Source organism: Chiloscyllium plagiosum, unplaced genomic scaffold, assembly GCF_037043375.1.
Source record: "Chiloscyllium plagiosum isolate Xiang-an unplaced genomic scaffold, Cpla_swu_hap1 HiC_scaffold_37, whole genome shotgun sequence".
Lineage (NCBI taxonomy): Eukaryota > Metazoa > Chordata > Chondrichthyes > Orectolobiformes > Hemiscylliidae > Chiloscyllium > Chiloscyllium plagiosum.
In genome coordinates, this window is record NW_028270175.1 from 38,999,661 (window position 1) to 39,024,541 (window position 24,881).

The window sequence follows — 24,881 nt, forward strand, 5'->3', positions numbered from 1 at the left end:
ATCCCTCCAAACCCTTCCTATTCATATACCCATCCAAATGCCTCTTAAATGTTGCAACTGTACCAGCCTCCACCACTTCCTCTGGCAGCTCATTCCATACACGTACCACCCTCTGCTTGAAAAGTTGCCCCTTAGGTCTCTTTTATATATTTCCCCTCTCACCCTAAACCTATGTCCTCTAGTTCTGGACTCCCCGACCCCAGGGAAAAGACTTTGCCTATTTACCCTATCCATGCCCCTCAATTTTGTAAACCTCTGTACGATCACACCTCAGCCTCCGACGCTCCAGGGAAAACAGCCCCAGCCTGTTCAGCCTCTGCCTACAGCTCAGACCCTCCAACCCTGGCAGCATCCTTGTAAGCCTTTCACAGTCCTCCAGTCTGAAAAGTAACCCCCCACCACCTTTGAGCCAGTTCTGTATTGAAATCCAGCAGAGATTTTCCTCCACCTCCAAACATCCCATCTACTGTGTCCTTTGCTCTCGATGTGGAGAGACAGAACGTCTCCAGGACACATGGTCTAAATAACCCCACGCCCTGTGACAAATCACTTCAACTCCCCTACCCACTCCATCAAGGACATGCAAATATCATCTGCTGCCAAATCCAAGCCACCCGAGGATTTGAGGAAGAACACTTCATCTTCCGGCTTGGGATCCTCCAACCACATGGAATCAATGCAGATTTCACCAGTTTCCTGATCTCCCCTCCTCCCACCTTATCCCAATCCAACCGTCCAAATCGGCACCGCCCTCTTGAATGGTCCCACCTATCATTCCACCATCCACCCTGACGCATCACCATCTCCCATCTTCATCTAGCTATTGCATTCCTAGCTACCTTACCCCAGCCCCACCCCCCCCCCCCCCCATTTATCTCTCAGTCCCCTTGCCTCTGCCTCCCCTCCCCCGCATTCCGATGAAGACGTCGTGGTCGAAACGTCGGTTCTCCTGCTCCTTGGTTGCTGCCTGACCAGCTGTGCTTTTCCAACACCACACTTTTTGTCTCTGATCTCCAGGATCAGCAGTCCTCACTTTCTCTCAGATCCAACCATTCAATTGGTCAACACAATCAAGGTCCAGAACTGTAGGATACATTAGGTCATGGAGTTCAATGGGTTCAAGTTGCACTCAGATCAGAGCCCAGGACTGCAGGGACTTGTGATTTATGGGCATGATGATAGTATGTGGAAATACTTAACATTTGTTTTTCAACTGAAACTTCAGTCAAGATTTAAAATCTAAAATTAGTCTAAGATGAGATATAGCACAATCGCTGTAAAGTGGATCCATTTGCAGCCAGTTACCACCAAAACAGACTGCAGCCCTTGATCATCCAATTTTCCAGGTTTGAATTTTTCATATCCTAAAATAGTATTTCAAAGCTGTTTTTCAGTCAATCTGTTCGGAAATGCTATTACACACCTTTGGAGCAGGTGGAACTTGAAGTCAAATAGCTTTTGGAGATATTATTACACACTTCTAGAGCAGGTGGGACTTGAACCCAGGATTCCTAGACCGGAGGTAGGGACACTACTACTGTCCCACAACAAGAAGTATTTGGATACTTAATAGTCTTCTAAATCTAGAGGAGGCTCGTAATCTTCTCCTGATTATTAGGCATCAATGTTTTAACTGCTGCTTCAAAGTTCATATCATTAGCAATAATTTTAAGTACAATGCAGATTACAAATCTACGAACTTCATTTCTATCTAAAATACATCTTGAAATGATGCATACCAAATATTCACCAGCACTCCTAATTTTAAGCACCTGTGGTTCTGCAATATTGATCCCAAGTTCCAAGGATGTCTTCCTCCTTTCACCAGATCTCATCAAAGTCTGGAACAACCAGTCATCAAGTTACTAACTATTCCACTTCAGTTATTCATTTGTTGCTTTTGTCACAAAGCTCATTCCTTTCTTCTAAAAGCTGTTCCTTTTCTCAAGAATACTGTGTCCTTGGTTTTTGTCAGAGGGGTAACAAAACTGTCCTGGTTCAGTGCAGAGATTAAAGGGAATTAAGAGGCTTTTTTGTTTACATGTAAACAGATGAGACTTTGGCCAAAGTGGTCATGTTTTAGAAGTGACCTGTATAATGAAAGGGGAGTGGTAAGCTATCAAGCTGAGTAGTTCAGTCCAGAACCAGTTAGGAGTTCAGCTGTGTAGAAATGGGCTCTCTCTCTCTCTCTTCCCTTCTAATTTTAACCTGTAAGCATTTGTCCCATTTTTAAAACCGTTTTTAAGGGGGTTTGCTTATTGGGATTGTTGCGTATATTTGGAACAGCATAATTAAGTCTAGTTTGGATGGACCGAGTTCCGTAGGGGTTCTTTATTCTGTTTTTTGTATTTCACTGTGTAATCTTGTGAATAAATTTTTGTCTGTTTTAAAACCTGCTAGTCAATCTTGCTAACTTACTCCATGTAATTTTCACTGAAACAAATTGCAATGTTATGGTCTGGGCTGCCTGCTTAAGAATGTTTTGAGTGGTCTGGCCTAGTCCATAACACTTTTAATACTTTTCCAGTTTACTTCAAGGTATTGACTAATACAAGCACATACTCCTAGTCCTCAAATAATTGTCCCATATTCATTTTGTACACAAATTGTGTACCCCTCCTGAAACTTTAAATCAAGTAATTGTGTCAATACTCCAATTCCTATCTTCTAAACTACATCACCTTCTCGTGTTTTCTGCACATCACTTAAAATGTCAAAGTAGTTGACTCTACTTCAGTAAATGCTTTTAAGACTAAGATAGCTTTTTTTTGAACAGTGAAGGAATTAAGGGTTACCGTGAGAGGGCGGATAAGTGAAGCTGAGTCCACAAAAACATCAATCATGATCTTATTGAATGGCGGTGCAGACTTGAAGGGTTAGGTGGCCTACTCCTGCTCCTAGTTCTTATGTACTTAGCTACACAAGACCTTGATATCTCATTCACTGAAGGCTGTGTAAGCAGATGAACATTAGAAGCAGCTAAAAAGCAGATTGAGCATTAGTTTTAATTACCTTTTTTAAACATGTAGGATGAAGATGGATTTCAAGAACCTAAATTGATCTCAAATGCTGATGAAATACAGCTCATGAAAAATTATGATAATTTGCATGCCTGAAAAATCAGCAATTATTTGTTTTAAACGAAGACTCAATTGGGGGCTGAGAAATCAATTTAGTCAGAAACAATATAATCGATCAGTGCAAAATTATCCACTTCAATTTCAATTTTAGTGCCACTGGCACAGTGGTTGTGTCTCTGCCTCTGGGCAGGAAGGTTAGGGTTCAAGTCCCACCTGCTTTAGAAGGTGTATAATAACGTATCCAAAACACGTTTCTTTTTTAAGTTAAAATCTGAATTTGAGCAAAACCCTTGAGTAGGGATTTCAAGATTGCATTCCTGTGGTAGAAGATTGCGCAACAGTGGCTCGAATAGCTGAAAGTTGGAAACAACCAGTCATCAAATTACTAACTATTCCACTTCAGATATTCATTTATTGCTTTAAATACTTTTCCATACTTTGACTGATATAATTACAGTTCAACAGGTACCAGTAATACCATTCGAAAGTACATCACTTTATTAGCAGATGGCAGTTGAGAATGTGGTGCTGGAAAGGCACAGCAGGTCAGACAGCATTCAAGGAGCATGAGAATTGACATTTTGGACGTATGCCCTTCATCAAGAAGATTCCTCATGAAGGGCTTATGCCTGAAATGTCGATCCTCCTGCTCCTTGGGTGCTGCCCAACTGCTGTGCTGCTCCAGCACCACACTCTCAACTCTGATCTCCAGCAACTGCAGTCCTTACTTTGCCTTATTAGCAGATGGCAGTCTGGCTACCTGTTGCAATAATTTCTACATTATAGTTGTGGCCACGGGATCAGCACTAACTCACTAGGTAATAAATGATGGAACCAGAGTATAAAGAAAACCACCAGAACTTGAGTGCTGCAAGGGAAATAATGAACAAACAAGGAGATTTAACATGAAGAATGTATTGTGTCTGGCAGATGCTAGGTATTCAGTTGTTAACACTGTATGTGGCAAAATTTTTTTACGTCAAATACAATAACATTAATTCAAAACTTTCACCAATTGTCACTGATGTAATGCTTAAAGTTAGAGAGTTGGATTTAATTTACATAACCATGACAGTATATTACTGGAGGACACAATTAGTGTGATGGATCTTATGGGAAGTGATCGCTGATACAAAAGTGTCCTCACAAGTAATAAATAAAAGTGTCCTCATAAATAATGGCCTGATTGGACTACGAAAACTTCTCTTTTTACTTTTCAAATGAGTTTTACATAGGAATAAAGCTTTCTGTATTGATGGAAACTTTCTTAAATAGATAGCAATTTTGCCTCTACGTAGCTAGCCTATAGCAAGAAAATGTGGATTAGTTACTAACTAGAGTCTAAATCTAATCTATCATGAAAATATTCAAAGCATATAATTTTATATTTAAAATGAACAGCAGAATGGTCATGTAAATTCAAGACATGATACATTAATTTTTCAAAAGATAACACCATAATCTAAATGCTTTTCAATTTTGGAAACCTGAATAAATTTTAATTGTTCATCAATTAAAACAAACCTGGACAGCGAAGATTTATCCTCAGATATACATTACTAATTGAAGAGTGAATTTTAATTAATACTCCTTTGTTAGGTACAATACTTAATAAAAGCACTAACTGTTGCAACTGCTCTGCTGAGACACACTGACAGGATTAACAAGCTAAACTAAAATCCTTCCACTATCTTAAACACAGCCAACATACAACCTCGCACAGCAACTTGTTTCGACCCAAAAATTCCATTAACATCAGTAACTAAGCACACTCACGATTTTCAAATTCAGCTGGAAACAAGCAGAAAAAACATGCACTATGAAACCAGAATTTACCTTCCTTGAAGCTGGACACTAGGTTGTCATCAGGGCTTTCTTTGGTGTTGGCCTCAGTACTTTCACTTTCTGAAACAGACTCTGAACCATTTTGTTCAGGTTCTAGGTCCTGATCCCCATTCTCTTCCACTTCATGGTTTTTAATGTTAAAGTCTTCGTCCAGATTTGCATCTGGAATTGACTGATCTTGTTCAGGTTCAGGAGCATTTTCAACTGCAGTTTCTTCTTCGACTTTAGGCTGAAGCATGAGGAGATGCATGTTACTTTCAACTGCATTCCCAGCCTCATTTAATCATTTGATAAACACCATTAAGTGTGATCTAGAAATCAATATTTCAAAAAGACCAAAATACAGTAGCTTCCTTCCTATTTCCAGCAGCCATATAAATACAGGAACTAGGTGAAAATGATGAAATCCTGAAACAAAATAATAATTTGAACATGGAGGAAATTGGAAATTCTCTTAAACAGACAGCAATTTTGCTTCTATATAGCTAAACTATAGCAAGAAATTGTGGATTAGTTGCTAACTAGAATCCAAATCTAATCCATCAAAAATATTCAAAGTATATAATTTTCAATGGGAGCTAATGAAACCCAAGGTCTCAAGAGACACAGGATGGTAGGAAACTGTACCTACTTTTGTGGAGGAGTGTTTTGGAACTGTTTCTAACAAACAATTGGTGTTATTTGTTAAATCTTAATCTGAGATTCACAGCTGTTGTTAACCAAAGATAATTAGGGATAGGGGACAAAGACTGATAAATAGAGAGTTAAGTCAAAGATCAGCCATGATCTTACTCAATGACCTGAGGGGCTAATTGGCACTCTTTTGTTCTTAAATCTTGCCCGATCAGATAATTCAGTCGGTTTAGATCCCCAGATCTCAAAATCTTATATATTAGTTACTCATTCAGGAATAGCACTATTCTTTGCTATAAATCTCAATTAATGACAAGGCATCTGTACGCTTTAGTAACTGATTTCTACCATCAAAGAATCATTTTCCTTTTGCTGTGGCAATTTCTATGAAAAAGGAAAACTCAAACAAATGTCCTTTCTGGTCTACTGAACAGCAGTGACAGTAGTTTTAAACTTTATTCAATCGAAACTCAGTTTCCTTCCTGCATAGCAACGTAGCTGATATATATTAAATGTAATATTTCCAAATTATTGCTGGGGAAGGAATGATTAAAATTGGAGAACTAGAAAACACTTTTAAAACAAAATCCTCAACTACAAACAGGATTTGACTACTATTACAATTTGCAAGTTGTACTTCCACAGTTAATGGCATTCTTTTTATACAACTACATGGAGAGTAGGAAAAGGAGTTTAGGCTCATTAAAGATGGATGTAAATAAGGCTACAATGGATAAGAAAACGGCATTTGTTATGTGGATATACCCACCACCAAAGATATGGGAGTGAATGCGATTCCAGCAGTACAAAGGATAATGAGTCAAGGGGAATAACTCAATGAATTTAATACAAAAATTATAAGAAAGATAATAATGGGTAATTACAAATTTCCAGGTTCTGATAGTCTCCATCTCAGAATTCTAAAGCAAAATAGGTTAGAAGACTGTAGTTTTATTGTCACCATTTTCCCAAGCTAACCAGATTGAAAAATGTTACTATTATTTGAGATGCAGCAAACCAGATCTAAATGCAGACTTGTCCAATTAACATCTATTGTGATGAAGACACTGGAATCGATCAGAAACAGCACATTCAGATGGTAGAAGTCAAGCAGAGAATCAGCTTGGACTTCTGAACAGTAGCTTATGTTTGATTCATTTAGTTGAATTTTTTTTGAGGTTGCAAGCATGGTGGATAGGGATGCCTTCATGGTTACTGTCCACAAGGACCAATAGCAAACACCTGATAAGATTCCACACTTATTTGGAGAAATGAAAGCCTAGGTAACCTTGTGAGACAGGGATAGGGAACATACTTATGGGTAGGACGCGACTAATGACGCTCTCCAGAAGTTTGCATTGGGAGTTCAGTTTTACATCACTTGTGATATAAACGAAGGAACTGTGAATTATATATTCATGTTTACAGATGGCACTTTAAAGACATAGCAAGGTTCACAGGTGTGAATGGAAAGTTACCAAAGGACATAAACAGACTCTAAACAATGTAGAAAATAATTGTGGAGAGTTCAATGTAGGAATGTGAGAGACCATTCAATGAACAAAAAATCTGGATTATTTTCTTAATGACAAAAGATAGAAGCTGTGGGAAAGCAAAAATATTTGAAGTATCTGTGTACACAAATCACGAAAAGCTAGTGGACAGGTACAAAATCAAATCAAAAGTTAATGGAATGTCGACCTTTGTCTCAAAAGGATTGGAATTAATTGAAGAAACACTTCTGTTTTACACAACCTTGATAAGACCCAGTTTAGCATTAAGCACCAAACATTAGGAAAGACATATCTGTCAAGGGATGCAGCACAGATAGCAAATCATATTTAGCTTCAAGAGTTAAATTATGAGGACATGTTATATAAACTTTGCTTCTAGTCCCTCAAATTCAGATGGCTGAAAGGGTCACATAATTGAGACACTTAATCATTAAGAGATTCAATAAGATAGATAATTTCCTGGTGGAGAAATCCAGAACCAGTGGACACTATCTTCAAGTTGGAACTAGGCCAATCAGCAACAAAATCAAGAAGCATTTCTGCCAAACAAAGTTGGAGAAATCTGACGCTTGTCTTCATTCCTATCATCCAAACTCTGCCTTCTGCACCCACTTCCTGGCAAAAAGGGTACAGATGCTGCATCAAATGACATTTTCAAGGCCAAAATCAATGTACATTTTCAGAGAAGATATTATGGAGCAAAGATAAATCAAATTACTTAGTAGCATAGATATGATCCAACAGGCTAAAAAGGCTGAGGGGCTTACCGTTATTCCTACTTTCTGAAAATAAAAGTTATTAAAAGTTATATTATTAAAATATCCAATTATGATAAATCAAAGATTTAAACCTAGCTTCGTCTCTGCAAAGACTTCCAATTCAAAAGGAATAACTATAATAAAAAATAAATCAGATTTTTGGCAATTAGTTTAATTTTCTTTTAAATGTCAAGTTTTTTTTTAAATTCTTCAAACCGCTAGAGACAATTGAAGTAAGGCCATTTACCTTGCCAGATTGTGTTTGGGAGTTGCAGTGGGAGAGGGACTCTCTGAGATTCTTGTAGAGAGAGGAGGAAAACTTCTTCAAGGCAGGCATCCTTGCAAGAGGATTCGCAGTCGGGTTAAAATCAACAAGGTAAAAACAATGACTGCAGGTGCTAGAAACCAGATTCTGGATCAATGGTGCTGGAAGAGCACAGCAGTTCAGGCAGCATCCGAGGAGCTTCAGCAAAATCGACGTTTCGGGCAAAAGCCCTTCATCAGGAATAAAGGCAGAGAGTCTCTCTGCCTTTATTCCTGATGAAGGGCTTTTGCCCGAAACATCGATTTTGCTAAAGCTCCTCGGATGCTGCCTGAACTGCTGTGCTCTTCCAGCACCATTGATCCAGAATCTGGTTTCCAGCATCTGCAGTCATTGTTTTTACCAGATTGTGTCTGGGAGGCCTCCTATGAACAGTTAACATCAATGAACATATTTTATCAGAGCCTCTTACCACACTGTAGGGATTCTATGATTCTTTAAAGATAAATTTGTAGCTACATTTGAGGTCTTATGACCATAGGAATAAATGAATAGGAGTAAGCTATTCAGACCCTCAAGCCTATTTTACCATTCAAGGAAAACATGGATGATCGAACTCATTAAACAATGATTGCAAGTGATATGGGTAAGATCCCTTACCAACTATTTGCATACACCATGGGCAATCCTGGTAGCATAATGCTTTTAGTGGTGATAAAGAGTACAACATAAAATGGGCTTTTCTCAGACAACCAGACTTTGTTGTTGAAGATATTTAGAATTAAGAAAAGCTTCACAGTCATGGTACTCCAAATAACAGTTAATAATACTCTTATGTCACAACTGCCAGGGAATCATCCTTAACAGTACTGGGTAGAGATTTCAGGCTTACCTTTGGTTAGAAATGGTTAAGTGTGCTTTGGAAAAAGGATGAATGCACATCCTATCAACAAGATTTCATCCCAACATTTAAATTTGCACTAAAAATAAACTAACCTTCAACATAACACAAAGTATAGAGTGCTGAAAGTAACTCTTACCTTTTCACTGATCTCTAACAAATCTTCTTCCAGCCTGTTCAGCTCTTTTGGCTTCTTCTGCATCTTTGGTGCAGGAAGAGATAGCGGGACTGTAATACAGGTTGAGGGCCATTATTCTCTTGGTCCAGTTTCAAAAAGCTGAAGTCACTGGAATTCATTATTTTACTACTTTCTTAGATCAGACTCAAAACTAAAATTGCAGTAATCTTTATATTTCAAAGATAATATTATTCCAAAACTTCAGATTCTTACAGTTTAAAAAAACAATGCTATTGGATCCTTTTAAGTAAAGAAATGTATATTAAATACTGCACATTAGAATGTTAAGCAAAATGCTACCATGTACAGAATACTTGCTTACGTGGGAAAACCATGACATAATTTTGCGTCAGATGACTTCATTCAGAAATTTCCACATAATGAGCTGAATGCAATTTAGGGCTACATATATAAGTTTAGGTATGTGCATACTTAAAAAAAAAAGGAATATAGTAATTTGCAACAAATGTTGGACACGGATATTGTGGGCAAAAAAACTTCACATTTTCAGGTTTGATTATGATTGAATAGAACTTCTAAACCCTTCCACTGATTGATCTTGTGGAGCTAAATGACCCACTCTGGTTTTCAATTCATATGTTTGTCTGTTGTGCTGTACTGGCATGCCAGAGTGAAAGTTTTGGTATTGAGCAATATACAAATGTTCGTTGAGTTCCTTAACAAGCAAGCTTAGTATACAGCAAAAGCACTAAGTCATGTAAAAAGTAACAATATTTGTTTGATAATGAAGCTCACAATTAGTACACATTAAAAATGAACGCATTCAAATACATTCAATATTGATTTTAAAAATTTGAACACCATTGGAAGTATACTTAAAATGGGATAACAAGCATTTTACATGTCCTACATGGAATGTTAGGACATGGCCACATGACAATTTCCTAACCCCTGTCATGCCACGGAGTGTTTAAGGAGAGACCATATTCTTCCTTTCCAAAACAGAAGAATCATAGAATATGGTGCACAGCATTAAGCAATGTTTACAGGGCACTGACAAAGACCTGAAGCCAGCCTAGGGATGGCACAGTATATATAAAAGAGAGGAAAAACAGGAAATGGAAGCAATAAGGAAGGAAGAAATTAGAGATCCTCAACACAGAGAACACCGTGCCACAAAAAAGAGTAAGTGCAAAAAGTAACATACAGCAGTTATTAATGACAGGTAATACTGGACTTGTTTTTAATTTAAAATGCCTAACTTATGCAGCTATATAAAAAAAGATGCTATTGCATTTATATAAAGACATAATTTAATTACCAAACTATTTCAATTAGACTTGCAGTACACCTTATTCATTTCGCATCCAATTTCCAATGCAAGCAATATAACTTTCACTTTCCTTACACCTGATCAATGTAGAACACTGAGCACCGTTTCTATTTTTAAAAATACCATATACAGATCTCCAGTTCTAGTTCATACTCTAGTTTTGTGTTGGACCAACTTACTTTTAATACGTACAAAGAAATCTAAGAATAAGCTAAATCACCATTATACAATGCACAAAGCAAAAGACATGGACAATCACTGAGCAAGTTTGTAGATTCCTAAAGGAGATAAAGCAGATGACGCAAAGATAGGTAGAGGAACAGGTAGTGCTGATGAGGCACAAAGGTTGTGGTCTAGGAGAGTGAGCAAAGGAGTAACAGATGGAATACAATGTGGGAAAGTGTGAGGAAATGCACTTTAGTATGAAGAATACAGGCCCCGACTATTTTCTAAATGGGGAAAAGCTTCAGAAATCTGAAGCATAAAATGACTTAAGAGAATCCTGAACTAGGAAATCTCAAGGTTGGCAATTGGAAAGGCAAATGCAATGTTAGCATTCATTTCAAGGGGGCTGGAGTACAAGTGCAGGGATGTAATTCCAAGGCTGTACAAGGTTCTAGTCAGAACATATTTGGAATATTGAGCGCTGTTTGGGGCTCTGTATCTAAGGAAGGAAGAATGCGCTAGCATTGGAGGGGGTTCAGATGGGGTTTATAAGAATGACCCCAGGGATAAAGGGCTTGTCACATGGGGAGCAGTTGACCACCTGAGTCTGCACTCTATGGAGTTTAGAAGGATGAGAAAGTATTCTCTAAGTTTCAATGAGATCCTAAGGGACTGGATATAGTGGACATGGAGAAGATTTGTTTCCGCTAGGAGGAGTGACTAGAACCTGAGGATACAGCCTCAGAATGAAGAGATTACCCTTTAGAGCTTAGATGAGGAAGAATTTATTCAGCCAGAGGGTGGTGAATCTGTAGAACACAATGCCGCAAAAGGCTGTGAAGCTCAAGTCATTGAGTGTATTTAAGACAGATTCTTGATTAGTAGGTGGATCAAAGGGGTTACAGGGAAAGGTAGGAGAATGGGGTTGAGAAACCTATCAACCATGATCAAATGGTTGAGCAGAATTGAACGGCCAAATGCTGCTCCTGTATCTTATGGTCTTCAAAGGTGCTTGACTGGGTAATGAAGGAGCTAATCAAAGGGAGAAGCATACTTGATCTTAGACCATCATGAGCAGAAGTGCAGTCACCCACATGCTCCAACCTGATGGCTCAGCATATCCACCACTCTTAACATAATCAAGCCACAATATGAACATTCAGCATTCTTTCACTGTTGTGCTTGGAAAATCTTTGGAACCCCCTTTCTAACAGCGCTCTTGGTATTCCTACAACTCAAAGGACTGCACAGTTCAAGGTAGCAGCTCACCATCACCTACTCACGGCAATTATGGATGAGCAATAAATGCTGGCTTAGTCAGCACTGCACACATTCCATGAATGAATTTAAAAACACCAGACATGATCAGTTTCAATGGTATAAAACAAATGCTTTCTTATTTTCAACCAGTTCTGTAAATTTAAGCTACTTTATTTTGTGGATGCTTCCCATATGAAAATGGTTATCAAGCTTTTTAAGAATGGAATATTTCAAATATGGCACCATAATTGATATGTATACTCTCCTTCAAAAAGAAAACTGCTCTTGAAAGATAGCTTCTTTTAAAAAAGAATGAATGCAGTAATAGGGATTAGGGATCCACATTTAATGCTGACACTAAATTCTGATTGCCATCATTTCAATCAAATTACCTGTTTTTCAGAACAACCTGTAAAATAACAAAGCATTGAAAACTTTTTGAAAGAATATTAATCAGACATTTCCATATACATCACACAAAGTGGCAAGGTAAAAGCAAGAAATGGCATGTTTCAAAAATACAGAAAAACAATGCTCAAATGAGGGAAGTCAGAATAATTTCTCTGAAGGACACACAGAACCAGCATAATCAGAAACAAATCTTACCCAATTTTTTTCAGGAATTCATTCCCCTTTCACAGGCTGAAGCAGAGATCTACCCTGGTAGGTTGATGTAAAACTTATCTTTAAATACTGAAGATGAGATTAATTTATCTAAGCAAACTAAGACAAGATAAGTGCAGCAATGCTACTGCAGCTAAGAAATACATCAAATTTAGAATCTGGCCACGTATATGACAAGAATATGACACCCTTCAGATCTGTAGCCTTTCACTGAAAGAAAATCCTGTTGTAAACTGATTTTCAGTAAACAAGAGGCAAATCTTCACATGGAAGTCTCAAGTCCATAATGAGCAAAAGAAAAACAGAGATAGCAAAAGAAAAATACATTTGGATGTAAAATAATTATTGCACCAAACAAGTTGGTTTCCATTTAAAGAAAATAAGCCAAATTTCCATGGGGGCGGGGTTTGGTGAGGTAGAGATAGGTGAACACAGGTAGAGGATACAACCCGGTTGGTCAATGGGAGGAATGAATCCAGTTGCTAGCTGGAAGCAAGGGTCAATCAGAAGAATGGAAAGGAGGGGGAGGGGCTCAGAAGGAAGGTTATTTGAAGTTGGAGAACTCAAATGTTCAGTCTGAGCTGTAGGCTGCCCAGGCAATAGGTGAGGTGTTGTTCCTCTTTCGCTGTGGCAATGGAGGAGGCCAAGGGTGATCATGTTGGAAAGGGAGTGCGAAGGGAAATTAAAACAGACAGTAACTGGGAGGTCAGGTCGGCCCCTGTAGGCCCGGCTGAGAATGCTCAGCGAAACATGCCCCAAGTTTATGTTTAGTCTCCCCAATGTAGAGAAGACCATTTTAAATACTTGAAAAGTTTCATCAAATATTACAATTTGGTTTAACTTGTAGATTGCGAATGGCAATGAGGTCTGGAAATTATTTTGAGATCAAACCTGGATTATTTTCTTTGTAGCAACAAAGTTAAGAGGAGATTTAATATAGTTGCACAAAATCATGAACTTTTTTGTAGAGTAAGAGAGAAAGTACTGTTTCTAGTGGCTGAAAAGATAGCAACGAGAAAACATAGATTTGAGGTAGTTGACAAAATGGCAAGATGAGAAGTCTTTCTACCCAGCAAATTATGATCTTGGAGAATATACTGAAAGGGTGATGGAAACAACTGGAACAGTAATATTCTAAAAGGTGGTGAATAAATAATTGTAGGGGAATGGGGAAAGACCTAAAGAGTGGAATGAACTAGGTATCTCTTCCTTTGTTACTGGTACAATTGGCCGCCTCTTTTTTTTGGCATCAGGAAGGTCTTATGGTGCAGTATGAAAGCACCTACCTCAAAAGCCAGAAACCTGGGTTTAAACTCCACATCAGGACTTATTGACCTTGCAAACAGGTTGATTATCAACTTGTACATCATTCTGCTATGTCTATGGCAGCCAGTAAGGAAAGGAGAGTCTCCTGATCAGTCATGGTTGACGCAGTGTGATACCCCTCTGGCAATCTGTTTCAAGAAAATCGAGTAATGGAAACAGACATGAGCATGTTCGCTGTCTGTCTCATGTGCCACTGGGCATGAGAAAAGAAAAAATGAATCGAAAGAAAATAAAAGCCAAAATTTAAAATAAAAATGCTAGAAGGTAATAAAACAACCAACAGGGTAGGAATGGCACTAATAAACATTCCAAATCTACTACACTTTATCACTATTACAAACATTACTCTTAAGAGTCTACTGACTTAAAAATACAATATTTATTAAGATTTGGTTAACATATCACACAAATTTGTTTAACATATCACACAAATTTGTTTAACATACCCACAAATTTGAGTTCAGTATCTTTAAAGTATCTAACTAGGTGGTAAGGGCTCCCTTAAGTTGTCAACACCCCAGTGTTTCTCTTCTGGAACAACAATCTGTAAACAAAGATCCTCATTGGCAAACTCAAGGAAAGCAGGCTAAAATTATGACACACTATGGCTAATATTGATACAACAATCTTTTGATCTGAACGTAGCCAGAACAAAACATGTTAATAAAATGCCTTCATTACTACTCTTTTCTCAGTAAAAACAATGTTCCTCTAAGAGGCATCTGAACATTCCCAACATTGCATTATATATTGATGCCAGTCTCAATGAGTGAAGAAAATATTGCATTTGACTCAAGCTCCAGGTCTATAAGTTTGATTCCAATTTTACATCATTAGTTCAACTCCTGGCTTACAATCAGTTTCTTTAGCTATGAGTCATTCCTGATGAAGGGCTCTTGCCCGAAACGTCGATTCTCCTGCTCCTTGGATGCTGCCTGACCTGCTGTGCTTTTCCAGCACCACACTCTAGACTCTGATCTCCAGCATCTGCAGTCCTCACTTTCTCCTAGGCCATTGTGTATACCAGATGGCAAAAGACTGTTAGGTGAAGAAACATTTGCAACATCATTTAAGTTTTAAGTTGTGAGCATTTAACATGCAAATTAGTGAATGAACCCACATTAGTGGAGATCACAGAACAGATCAAGATTCCACAAATATTCAATGACAATTCTATTAAAGTCCTGCTGGATCGTCAGAGCCCAACTATCATGCAGCTACCACTTAACACCGTTCTCAGCTTTGACCCTATGATATTGTTTTGACATGACACTATTTTATCAGATGTGCACACACATTATTCAGAGCAGATACAGAGCGCTGAGTCATGACCAGAAATGTACTGAGCCACTCCCATCACTCAGGATATGAGGAACAAAATAATAAGCAAATTAAACCTTTCATAATTTCATGACTTCTGCTAAAATGCGTTAGGATTTAAGACAATTGTTTTAAGACAAACCAAATATTGCAAACTTGCAATCAATGAAAAACATGACTGTATGATGCAGAAACTTCTTTAAATAACATCAATGAAAGGGTGTGTAACTTTCTCCAATCTTCATTTGTTCACACTGATTAAATTACATGCAAGTCACCACAATTCTGAAGGTTTAGAGAAATATGGAATTTTAACTTCATTATTTGAAAAGACTGCCTCCTCCAAAACTACAGCAAAAATAAATATAGCACGAGAGTCAGAGGTTTCAGAGATAACAGACATTATACCACTCAAAAGCAAATTGAGACAGTTGGACTTGCTATACAGATAATTAGGTTAAAAACAGAAAATATTGTAAACATTCCATTTTCTATCTCCACATGTACTGCCAGACCTGTAAAATTTCCAGAGTTTTCAATTTTTATTTAGATTTCCAACATTGCTAGTACCAGGCACTAAAATGGACAATCGGTTAATTTTTACCTATAACTGGGCTCAGCATCCCCAGAACAGAAAAAAATACAAAGTCGCTAAAACAAGGAAGTCACAGACCTTTGTCTGATAACTACCCAATCAGCTCAACTGGAGGCACCTATAGGTCAGGAGTAGCTTCATCATGGTGTCTTTCAAGGTTGAAAAACTGGTTTTCTTAATACTGAGGAAAACAAATCCCCATATTCATCGAGAAAGCAAAGAAAATTTATGAAAAACCAGAGTTAAAAAAAGTGTTCTGTGCAAATCCCAGAAGACAAAAGTCAATGTCAACGCCATTGGTGTTATAGACCACCTCCAGTAAATTCAGTCCTTCACTGAAGCGTTCCATAGAGGCTTGAGGTTTTTATTTAAAAAACATCAAGATTTTTCCAAAAATCAGTCAAATTGGACTTTTATTGTAAATGCCTGTTTCTTCTGTTATACAATGCAGGTGAAATCAAAGTACCTCTCATTCTAAACATAAGTTCAACCACAAATGACATTCCTCACAAAGCATTTAACAACTTGGCATTCATCCAGATCCTTCAAAACTGAAATTTAGAATTCAGACTAACACTGCTTTTCTATTTTAGCTGGTCCCTACCATAAATGCTTCAACACACACAAGGAAAGATTATACCAGATTGCTTTACACAAGCCCCTCCATCACCTGATTAAATGTGCAAAGTCTTGAACATCACAGAAATATTCAAATGTAGAGTATTCAATACTTCTAATCATCTCTCTCATCCTGTCAGAGAGCATCCTGCCATCCTATCTCTACAAAAAACAAAGCACTTACTTAGCATTTCCATGGCAGTCTTTTTCATTATTAGTGACTTAAATATCAATAACAAATGTCATGCAATTATCTCCTATTCTATCAGTATAACATGCAGCAATAGAAATTATGCAGTAAATTGTAACTGCGATAGGGTTAACCCTAACCATACTGCAGTGAGGCTACACAGAAATATACATTTATCCTAAGTACATTTTATTCCATTTGGAATGGACTGAATAGACAGGCAATTTCAGAAAATGATATCATAACAGAGGCACTTTCTTTTGAAAGCAGATATTTCTTTTCAGGCACAAACGACATAACATATCCTCGAGCATGTTGCAAACAGATATTCTGCTAATTCCTGGCAGATACTGATGGAGGGTATCTTCCAGTTTTGACAGTCCTCCAATCCAAAATGGATAGAAGACAAAAGAAAGACTTTCCCTGAGACCATCAAAAAGTTAACCACTATTCCAGTAATTCCATTGCAAAGTAACTGGAGTGTAACACTGGTTAATCTCCCAAACTTGGCATACAACTCTCTTTCGCACTAACCAATCACACAATGAATTTGTAATATCTCAGCAGCAATTCTTTTGAGGCATAGCTGATTGCAAGCAAATCATTATTTAGATAACATCACCATAATGCAAAATCAGGAGACAAATTCTAAAATTATAGTTTATTAAAGCATCCACACATGGTCCACCATTTTCATTTCAAAATGGATTAACTTTCTCAGCCAGTCTCTCAACTTCTCCTTCAGGTTAACTGCAGGGTCTTGAATTGATAATGGAATCCTGGTGAGGCACTACCTTGTGAATCTCCGATTCCAATCCTGGTTAAGAATAGGCTGTTGTGCACTGTTGAAAATAGTAACTATTCCTCCGTGTCTTTCATTTACTTACACAAAAAAAGACTCATCTCAGTAGCTCTCAGTGAAGTAGTGCACAGAGTGATTTACATTAGCTCACTTAGACAAATAGCGGCAAAAAACATAGGACTGACAAGCAGTAGGCCATTCGGCCCTTTGGGCACACACTGCCATTAAAAAGGATCATGGCTCACCTGGGTGGAGTCTCAAATCCACCTTCCTGTCTGTCCTCAGTCCTGACTCTCATGTTACCTTTGTCAGGTTTGTTTTTCTAATCCATTTGATTTACAATATTTGAAACCTTTTGTCAGAATCAAACTGCCCTTCACCTTACATTTGCAAATGAAATGTGCATACTCTCATCTACTACAAACTTTCACACCTTATTCAGTTTACAGTTAGTCTTCTAATTTAAGGCATGGAAAAACAGTTTGCTGTTAATTAGTTTCAGTTGATATTCAAAAATGCCATTTGGTGTCAAGTTATTAAATTTCCTCTCAATCAACCACTAAATCCTGATCAAAGCATAACATAACAATCTTGTGTCACAGCTTAGGCCACAGGAAAAAAAGTTAAAATTGACAGTGTATTCAAGCAACTATATTTTTTTTAACAAATTAGAAAAAATCTCATTTCCAAATACTGATCAAAGAAGCCTCAAACTTCAAGCTCTCCAGCTTTCAACGTTTCGAAGTGGTCATCCATTTATAAACAGATTCATGATTATTCAACTTATTGTTTTTGGTGCAGTTTAATTGTCCTGTTCTCTCTCTATAACACAACTTATTTCCTTAAAAGATGCTTCAATTTTCCTTTGTGGCTAACCACACCATGCCTCAAGACTATCTACATAATGGCATTTCTTCACATTTGATCTCTCTCCTCTCATTTAAATATGTTCATTCTTCTACTGTGCATCATTATTTACAAAAGTGAAATGACTGTAATCCTCTTTTCATTACTTGCCATCATTTTTAAGAAATTACATATCATGACCTCTATGTCTTTGTTCCTCTGCAGTTGTTTGCACATGTTCATTGGTAGGAAAAACAAGAAAACAAAACCAAACCAAAGTGCATCACCTCTCATGCAAATTGATGAAACGTGACCACGATGTGCCATTCTACATTTCTCCCATTATTTATATCTAATTCAAAACTTTATTTTATATTATTAAAATGTTATTCCTTTTTCTCATTTCTCAAAGTTGTCAAGCCCTTTCAATGAAAAGTGAAGCTTTGTGACTGTAAACCATCAACTAGGTCAGCTTGGTTTCGAAGTTGGAATCATAGCTATTGCATTTTTTCAAATAAACAAATTTTTTTGATGGTCTATGTCTCAAAGTGGATTTCTCCACACATGCAAACAACCTAATCTACTTGAGAGTTGAAGCGAAATTATACATTCAGCATTACAAAGTCAGTCTCAGAAATCTATATTATCATAACTTACCTATCTACACTCCATAAGTTAGGATATTAATCTTCTTCGTACAGAACGGGCTATATGAAATTAATTTGTGCATTAAGATTTGCTCATCATTTCTTAAAACATCTTGCTAAATTTCACTCCTAAAGGTACCATCATCTCACTAGGAAATGTTTCAATTCATGGCAACTTCCCTTTGATATCTCAAACACAGCATTTCTTTAAATGATCTGTTTATACAATGTGGACATCACTGCCCAGGCCAATATTTATTACCCTTCCCTAAATGCTCGAAGTAATGGTGAGCCACCCTGAATGGCTACAGTCCATGTGGTGTGAATACTGCAGTGCTACTAATCGAAACTCCAGTATTTTAACTCAATGCCAAAGAAAGAACAGTGACAGGCATTTAATGTTAAACTCAACCTGTCCAGGGATGGACATGAAACACTTCTAGATATTTTCTAATCAATCTGTTCAACATTGGAACAGACAGAATTTGAATCCAGGCCTTCTGGCTTAGAAGTAGAACACCACCATTGCACTACAAGGGCCCCAAGAACAGCAGATTACTTGCAATCGAAGATGAATTATGGCTTGGAATGAAATTCACAGGCAGTGATGCTCATACATGCTCACTGTCCATGTGTCATGTAACCTGGCAAATCTATTAATAAAAGACCGTCAGAATGTGCACTTTCAAGACAATTCCAGCAGTGATCAGTGCAGAACAATTATGGATTTTGCTTCTACCCAGGGATTGAGATACCAATTTTGGGTAGTATTACCTTCGGTCTATCAGCTAAATCAGAACACATCTTAGTTTGAACATTTCACATTAAATCAGCTGTACACTGAAGTAGGCTTCAAAGCTTTATGAAAATAATTCCTTCCCGATTGTCTTAGGAATTCATATTTCAGTATCAATCAAGTAAGACCTATATATATACACCACAGAAATTTTTGAAAAATACATGAATTTTGTATATAACACAAAGATTTATAGGATAATCAATGATAAAAGTTAGTTCACTAAACTGAACTAGAGATTGAACATCAACTATTGTCAAACAAAACTAGCAATCTTTCTCACACCACTGGCATAATATGTAAGTATCGAAACCTTTAAGAAACATTTCCAGTAAAATGTGAATTGGCATTGTTCCCACAAGGTGATGAAAGTATTTGGAAACAGCTCTCACTCTTGGAAAAGGCTGGTCTAATATCTTGTAGATTATTACAATATGTCTCAAATATCATTTTAAAAATTCCTAAGATCTGACATTATACAGACAGTCTTATTCAATGCAAACCTACCATACACAATCTCTGGGCTTTTTTTGGAGTTTAATTGTTGTGATTCATTTTCCTCTACCTCTTTCTCCTCCTCTTCAGCGGATTCTTTGCTTTCCATATCCTGATTTCTGTCATCACTAATAGGAGTTTCCTCCTTGTTCTCTTCCTCTGCTGTGACTTCCAGATTGGTGCAAACAGCAATCGGGGAAGGTGTTATCTCCACTTCTGTCCGAGGGATGTCTGGAATCTCCACTGTAGTGGAGAGTGTAGGAAGGTCTTGTGACAGACTTTCTAAGGTGCTTTGTGTTACTTCTTGTCCTGCCATGCCATTCACATCTTGATTTGTGTTAATAGTAGCAGGCACTATAATTTCGTTAGCTGAAGCAATAATCACTTTTCCAGATAGGTTTTCACTGCCCTGCTCTTCCTGTTTATCCTCTTCTACTTCCCCATGCAAACATAAGTTAGGTACAGGGTTCTGCTCTTCCTTAGGAATGAATGGTTCAGATTCTTCCACAGAATCCAAAGTTGGAAAAATTGAGTCGTTAGTAGTAAATTCCACTGTTGGTGCTGCTTCTTCTTCCTCCTCTTCCTCCACCTCCTCCTCCTCCTCTTCTTCTTCTTCCACCTCCTCCTCCACTTGTAAAGGGACAGAATCAGGAGGCTCTCCATCTATGTCTTTACTTTCTAAAATAGTTTCTGATCTTCTATCTGGTGAAGGACTTTTCACCATTGGCTCCTGCTTTGGTTTCTCTTCTAAGAACAGAAACAAAAAGCACATTTAGTACATTTTAGTCATACAAATCAGTCGTTTATGTAGATCACATCTTTAATCATTGATGTAAACAAAATATAAGCTAGTTACATTTTGAACACAAAACATTCCATAAGTAGTACAGCTTCATCACTGGCATCTTCTCCAAGGACATAACAGAAATATAATAACGAAGGGAGAAAATGCATTCCGCTAGAATGGTCTCAGCTGCTCATTCTGATCAACCCATATCATTTATGTGCATAGGAGAAGCACAGAATATTTGGGTTTCTAAAATTAAAGTTCCTTAATTATTGATTCCACTTTTAGTGAAGTCTGATACATTGCTTGTTACCTTTATTGTGATACCAACCAGGAAACACGGACAATTTTTATTTTGGATTACATCAGTTTTGAACTTTTAAATCTGCACATTCAAGTCTAATATGGTCAAAAGTGACATATTCCAAACACAGAGAAATTGAACGAGTCAGCCTACTGCCTTCCAAAATCATAACAACAATCAACATAAGCAAATTTTCAGCAGCAAAAAACTATTACATTTCACCAATGGCTATAATGAATTTTAAGCCTTGCTTTTACTGTACTCAATATCCCAAAGCATTTCTAAACGTTCTGGCCAAAGCAGAATAAAGCATTAATTCATTACATAGTTTTGTCTAGGATTGATAAAGCATTGCAGCTTTTAAATTACAGATGCTACCCAAAACATGAGGCACACTTTGCAACCCGAGGTTCGCACATTCCTTGAGGAATTTTAGGATGTAGCAATTAAAAATAGTCAATATTTGCATACTGCAACACACATTAATGTGCCTTGCATATTATATCTCTTTTACAAATTCAGCTCCACTGGAAGTTGAGGATTGAATAAATTGGCACACTTCAGTAACTAGAGTTCTGGATACTTTTGAATGCAATATTAAACCTTAAGAACTATAGTGATTCAAATAGGCAGCTCATTATCACTTTTCTAGAGGGAATTTAGGAATGAGCAATGAATTCTGGCTTAGCCAACGACACACATCCCGCATGAACAAAAAAAAATCTGTTAACTTTCTATAATCTTGTACATGAGAAATAGCTAACTGCATGAAAGGTCATTCTTGTGGTCACAACTTAAAATTAGATGTCACCATAAAATGATTAGGCATTCACAGAAGTGAATGACTTCTTAATGACCTGAATTATACAATATATATTTGTCTAATCTGTAGTTCTAAAGAATATTCTAGCAAGCCTTTATTCTCATAAAAGTAATACTGCTGTACATCATACTTCCTTACATCTAGCAAATTGCATTTATACAGTGCAACTCTTGTGGGAAAAGTTCACAAAATGATAGAGGTAGCAATCCAAAGATTACATTACACATTCATCCACCTTGAAAGAGGCTAGTTTTAGGACCCTCAGAGCAGGAGGGCTTGTGTGTATTAGGGAGGGAATTAGAGTTTACTGTCTTGACAACTAGTGAAGGAATTTGTGCTTAAGGCCTTGTCAGCTGAAAGCACAGTTGTGAATAGTGAAGCAAAGGGAGTGGTGATCGTACAAGAGTTGGAGGAATGCAGAATCTTTGGATGGTTGTTGAAAGATGGATCTAATGGAGACAGAGAGGGGAAGGGACCGAGTGTACAGGATATATTGCATATGGGATATGGGAAGCACTCCCAAGTCACACAGTGAAAGCGAGCTAACACATCACAGATCTCAATGCAGGGTTTATTTCTGTCTTTTCAAGAATGTCTTAAATTTATACTGCAGACAGTAGTTAGTCCAAAACAAGTCATATACCATTGCATAAAACTGCCATTTCGTTTGGATGAATGCTTTAATCTAAAATATCAAATGTTACACAATTGCTTTAAATTTGAAAAGACCAGTGAATACTTAAGGACCAAATGACAAGTGTACAAACTCTGTCAAAAGTTCGAATTAGGCATTTGGGCAGCATGATAATAAACATTTGACAACTCACTCTAAATTCACTTCATAAGGTACGAAGTAAATTCCACTGTTCATACTTGAAGTAGTCTTCATTCAACAACATCTCACAAAACACAATTCATACCCCGATCAATGCATTAAAAGTATTAACATCTTACCTCAATACTTGGCAATGGAAACAAATGTTCACAATTATTAGTTAAAAATTAATCAATGATTTCACGAACTGTATCACTGCACAGTAAATGGCAAGGGAAAACATTTAGCATTAGGTTTGGTACCTTCCCAATGTTTCAAGTTGAACAGGCAGTAAAACTGCCAAAGCTCTTTATACAGTCACTCAATTACAGATATTTGCCCTGGAAGTACAGACACTTGTGAAGGTGCAAAGAAGATATACTAAATTATGTTTTTAAACTGTTCCATACCTGCTTTCAGTTTTGTTATAGCAGCTTCAGTTCGCCCCACTGAAATAAATAGAAACATTTTATGGCATGTAGCATGCCTGAACTTTTAATTCAATGAAATGCTATTTTCTATTTGACTGCAGATTACTGGATCTTTTATAGAAAGTGTCATACATGGAAGCCCTGATGTTCACAACAGGGTCATAATTATTGCAGCTAAAACAAACATCCAAGGAACTTTAGACTTGATATAATGACTTTAAAAAATCAATCTATTCACTTGACCTTTACAACTATACATGTGATATGGGGGGGGGGGGGGGTGGGGACATGAATTAGGTTTGTCCAAGAAACCTAAATAACACACTTCATGCAAAGGATTTATTTGTATGTACTACAACACTAAAGAAAAACTAACACAAGCAGCTAAAATGTACTATACAGTTCATCTCTCCTCCACAAGGACATCTCTGCCTTCTCACAGAGTCATAGAGCATGGAAACAGGTCCAACTCGTCCTTGTCAACCTAGTTTCCCAAACTAAACTAGTCCCACTTGCTTGCATTTGGCCCACATCCCTCTTGGCCTTTCCTATTTATGTACCTGTCCAAATGTCTCTTAAATATACCTGCATCTACCATCTAGCAATTCATTCCACATACGAACCACCCTCTGTGAAAAAGTTGCCCCTCAGGTGCCTTTTAAATCTTTCTCCTCTCACCTTAAAAAAAAATTGACCTCTACTTTTGAACTCCTCTGCCCTAGCAAAAAAACCCTTTGCCGTTCACCTTTTCTATGGCCCTCGTGATTTTATAAACCTCTATAACACTTACGCCCCCAGCCTATAGCTCAAACCCATCATCCCCAGGAACAGTGTTGTAAACCTTTGCTGAATTTAATAATATCCTTCTGTAGCAGGGTGACCAGAACTAACACAGTAGTCCAAAAGTGGTCTACCAACATCCTGTAAAACCACAACATGTCCTAATTCCTATACTCAAATGTCTGAGTCATGAAGTCAAGTATGCCAACGCCTTCTTAACCACCCGGTCTATCTGTAACCCAACTCTGAAAGAACTATGTACTTGAACCGCTAGCTCTCTGTTCAACAACAATATCCAGAGTGCTGCTATTAACTGCATAAGTCCTGCTCTTGTCCGTTTTATCAAAATGCAATACCTCACATTTATCCAAATTAAATTCCATATGCCACTCCTCAGACCATTGGCCCAATTGATCTAGATCCCTTTGTAATCTTAGATAACCTCCTTCACTGTCCTACTTTGAGTATGCTTTACTATTTTAAAGTCAGGAGTTGCTTTATTAAAGTTATTCTGATAATGTATTTTTACACTGAATTAATCTAAATTAAGAAATGTAAATATTGAACTTCTAAAGAAAAACAAAAATTCATTAGAATTGGATCACAAATTCAAAACAGCTAGAGCAAACAGGAGGCAGCCATAAACAAAATACAAGACAGTTCACTCAAGCCAATTTAATCATATGAATGCCATTCAGCCCACCCTTATCCAATATTTACCTTTGTATTTTGAGATGAGAAATACGGAGCATGAACTAACTTACTATAATATGAGGAAAGGGCAGAATTTCAA

At 37.4% G+C, this 24,881-nt stretch overlaps 1 protein-coding gene across 28 annotated transcripts in view; it reads right to left on the reverse strand.

The window, feature by feature from the left end:
- Positions 1-24,881, reverse strand: part of LOC122540194 (eukaryotic translation initiation factor 4 gamma 3-like) — a 353,622-nt gene that overhangs the window by 90,343 nt on the left and 238,398 nt on the right. For 26 of the 28 annotated variants that reach the window (XM_087980602.1, XM_087980614.1, XM_087980611.1 and 23 more), the window contains 4 exons: positions 23,288-23,326; positions 20,162-20,896; positions 9,133-9,221; positions 4,917-5,154 (listed from right to left, as the gene is read on the reverse strand). In XM_087980602.1, the coding sequence (XP_087836728.1) occupies positions 4,917-5,154; positions 9,133-9,221; positions 20,162-20,896; positions 23,288-23,326 (1,101 nt within the window). The remainder of the gene's footprint in view (positions 1-4,916; positions 5,155-9,132; positions 9,222-20,161; positions 20,897-23,287; positions 23,327-24,881) is intronic. The other 2 variants (XM_087980605.1, XM_087980604.1) reach the window with 1 other exon arrangement.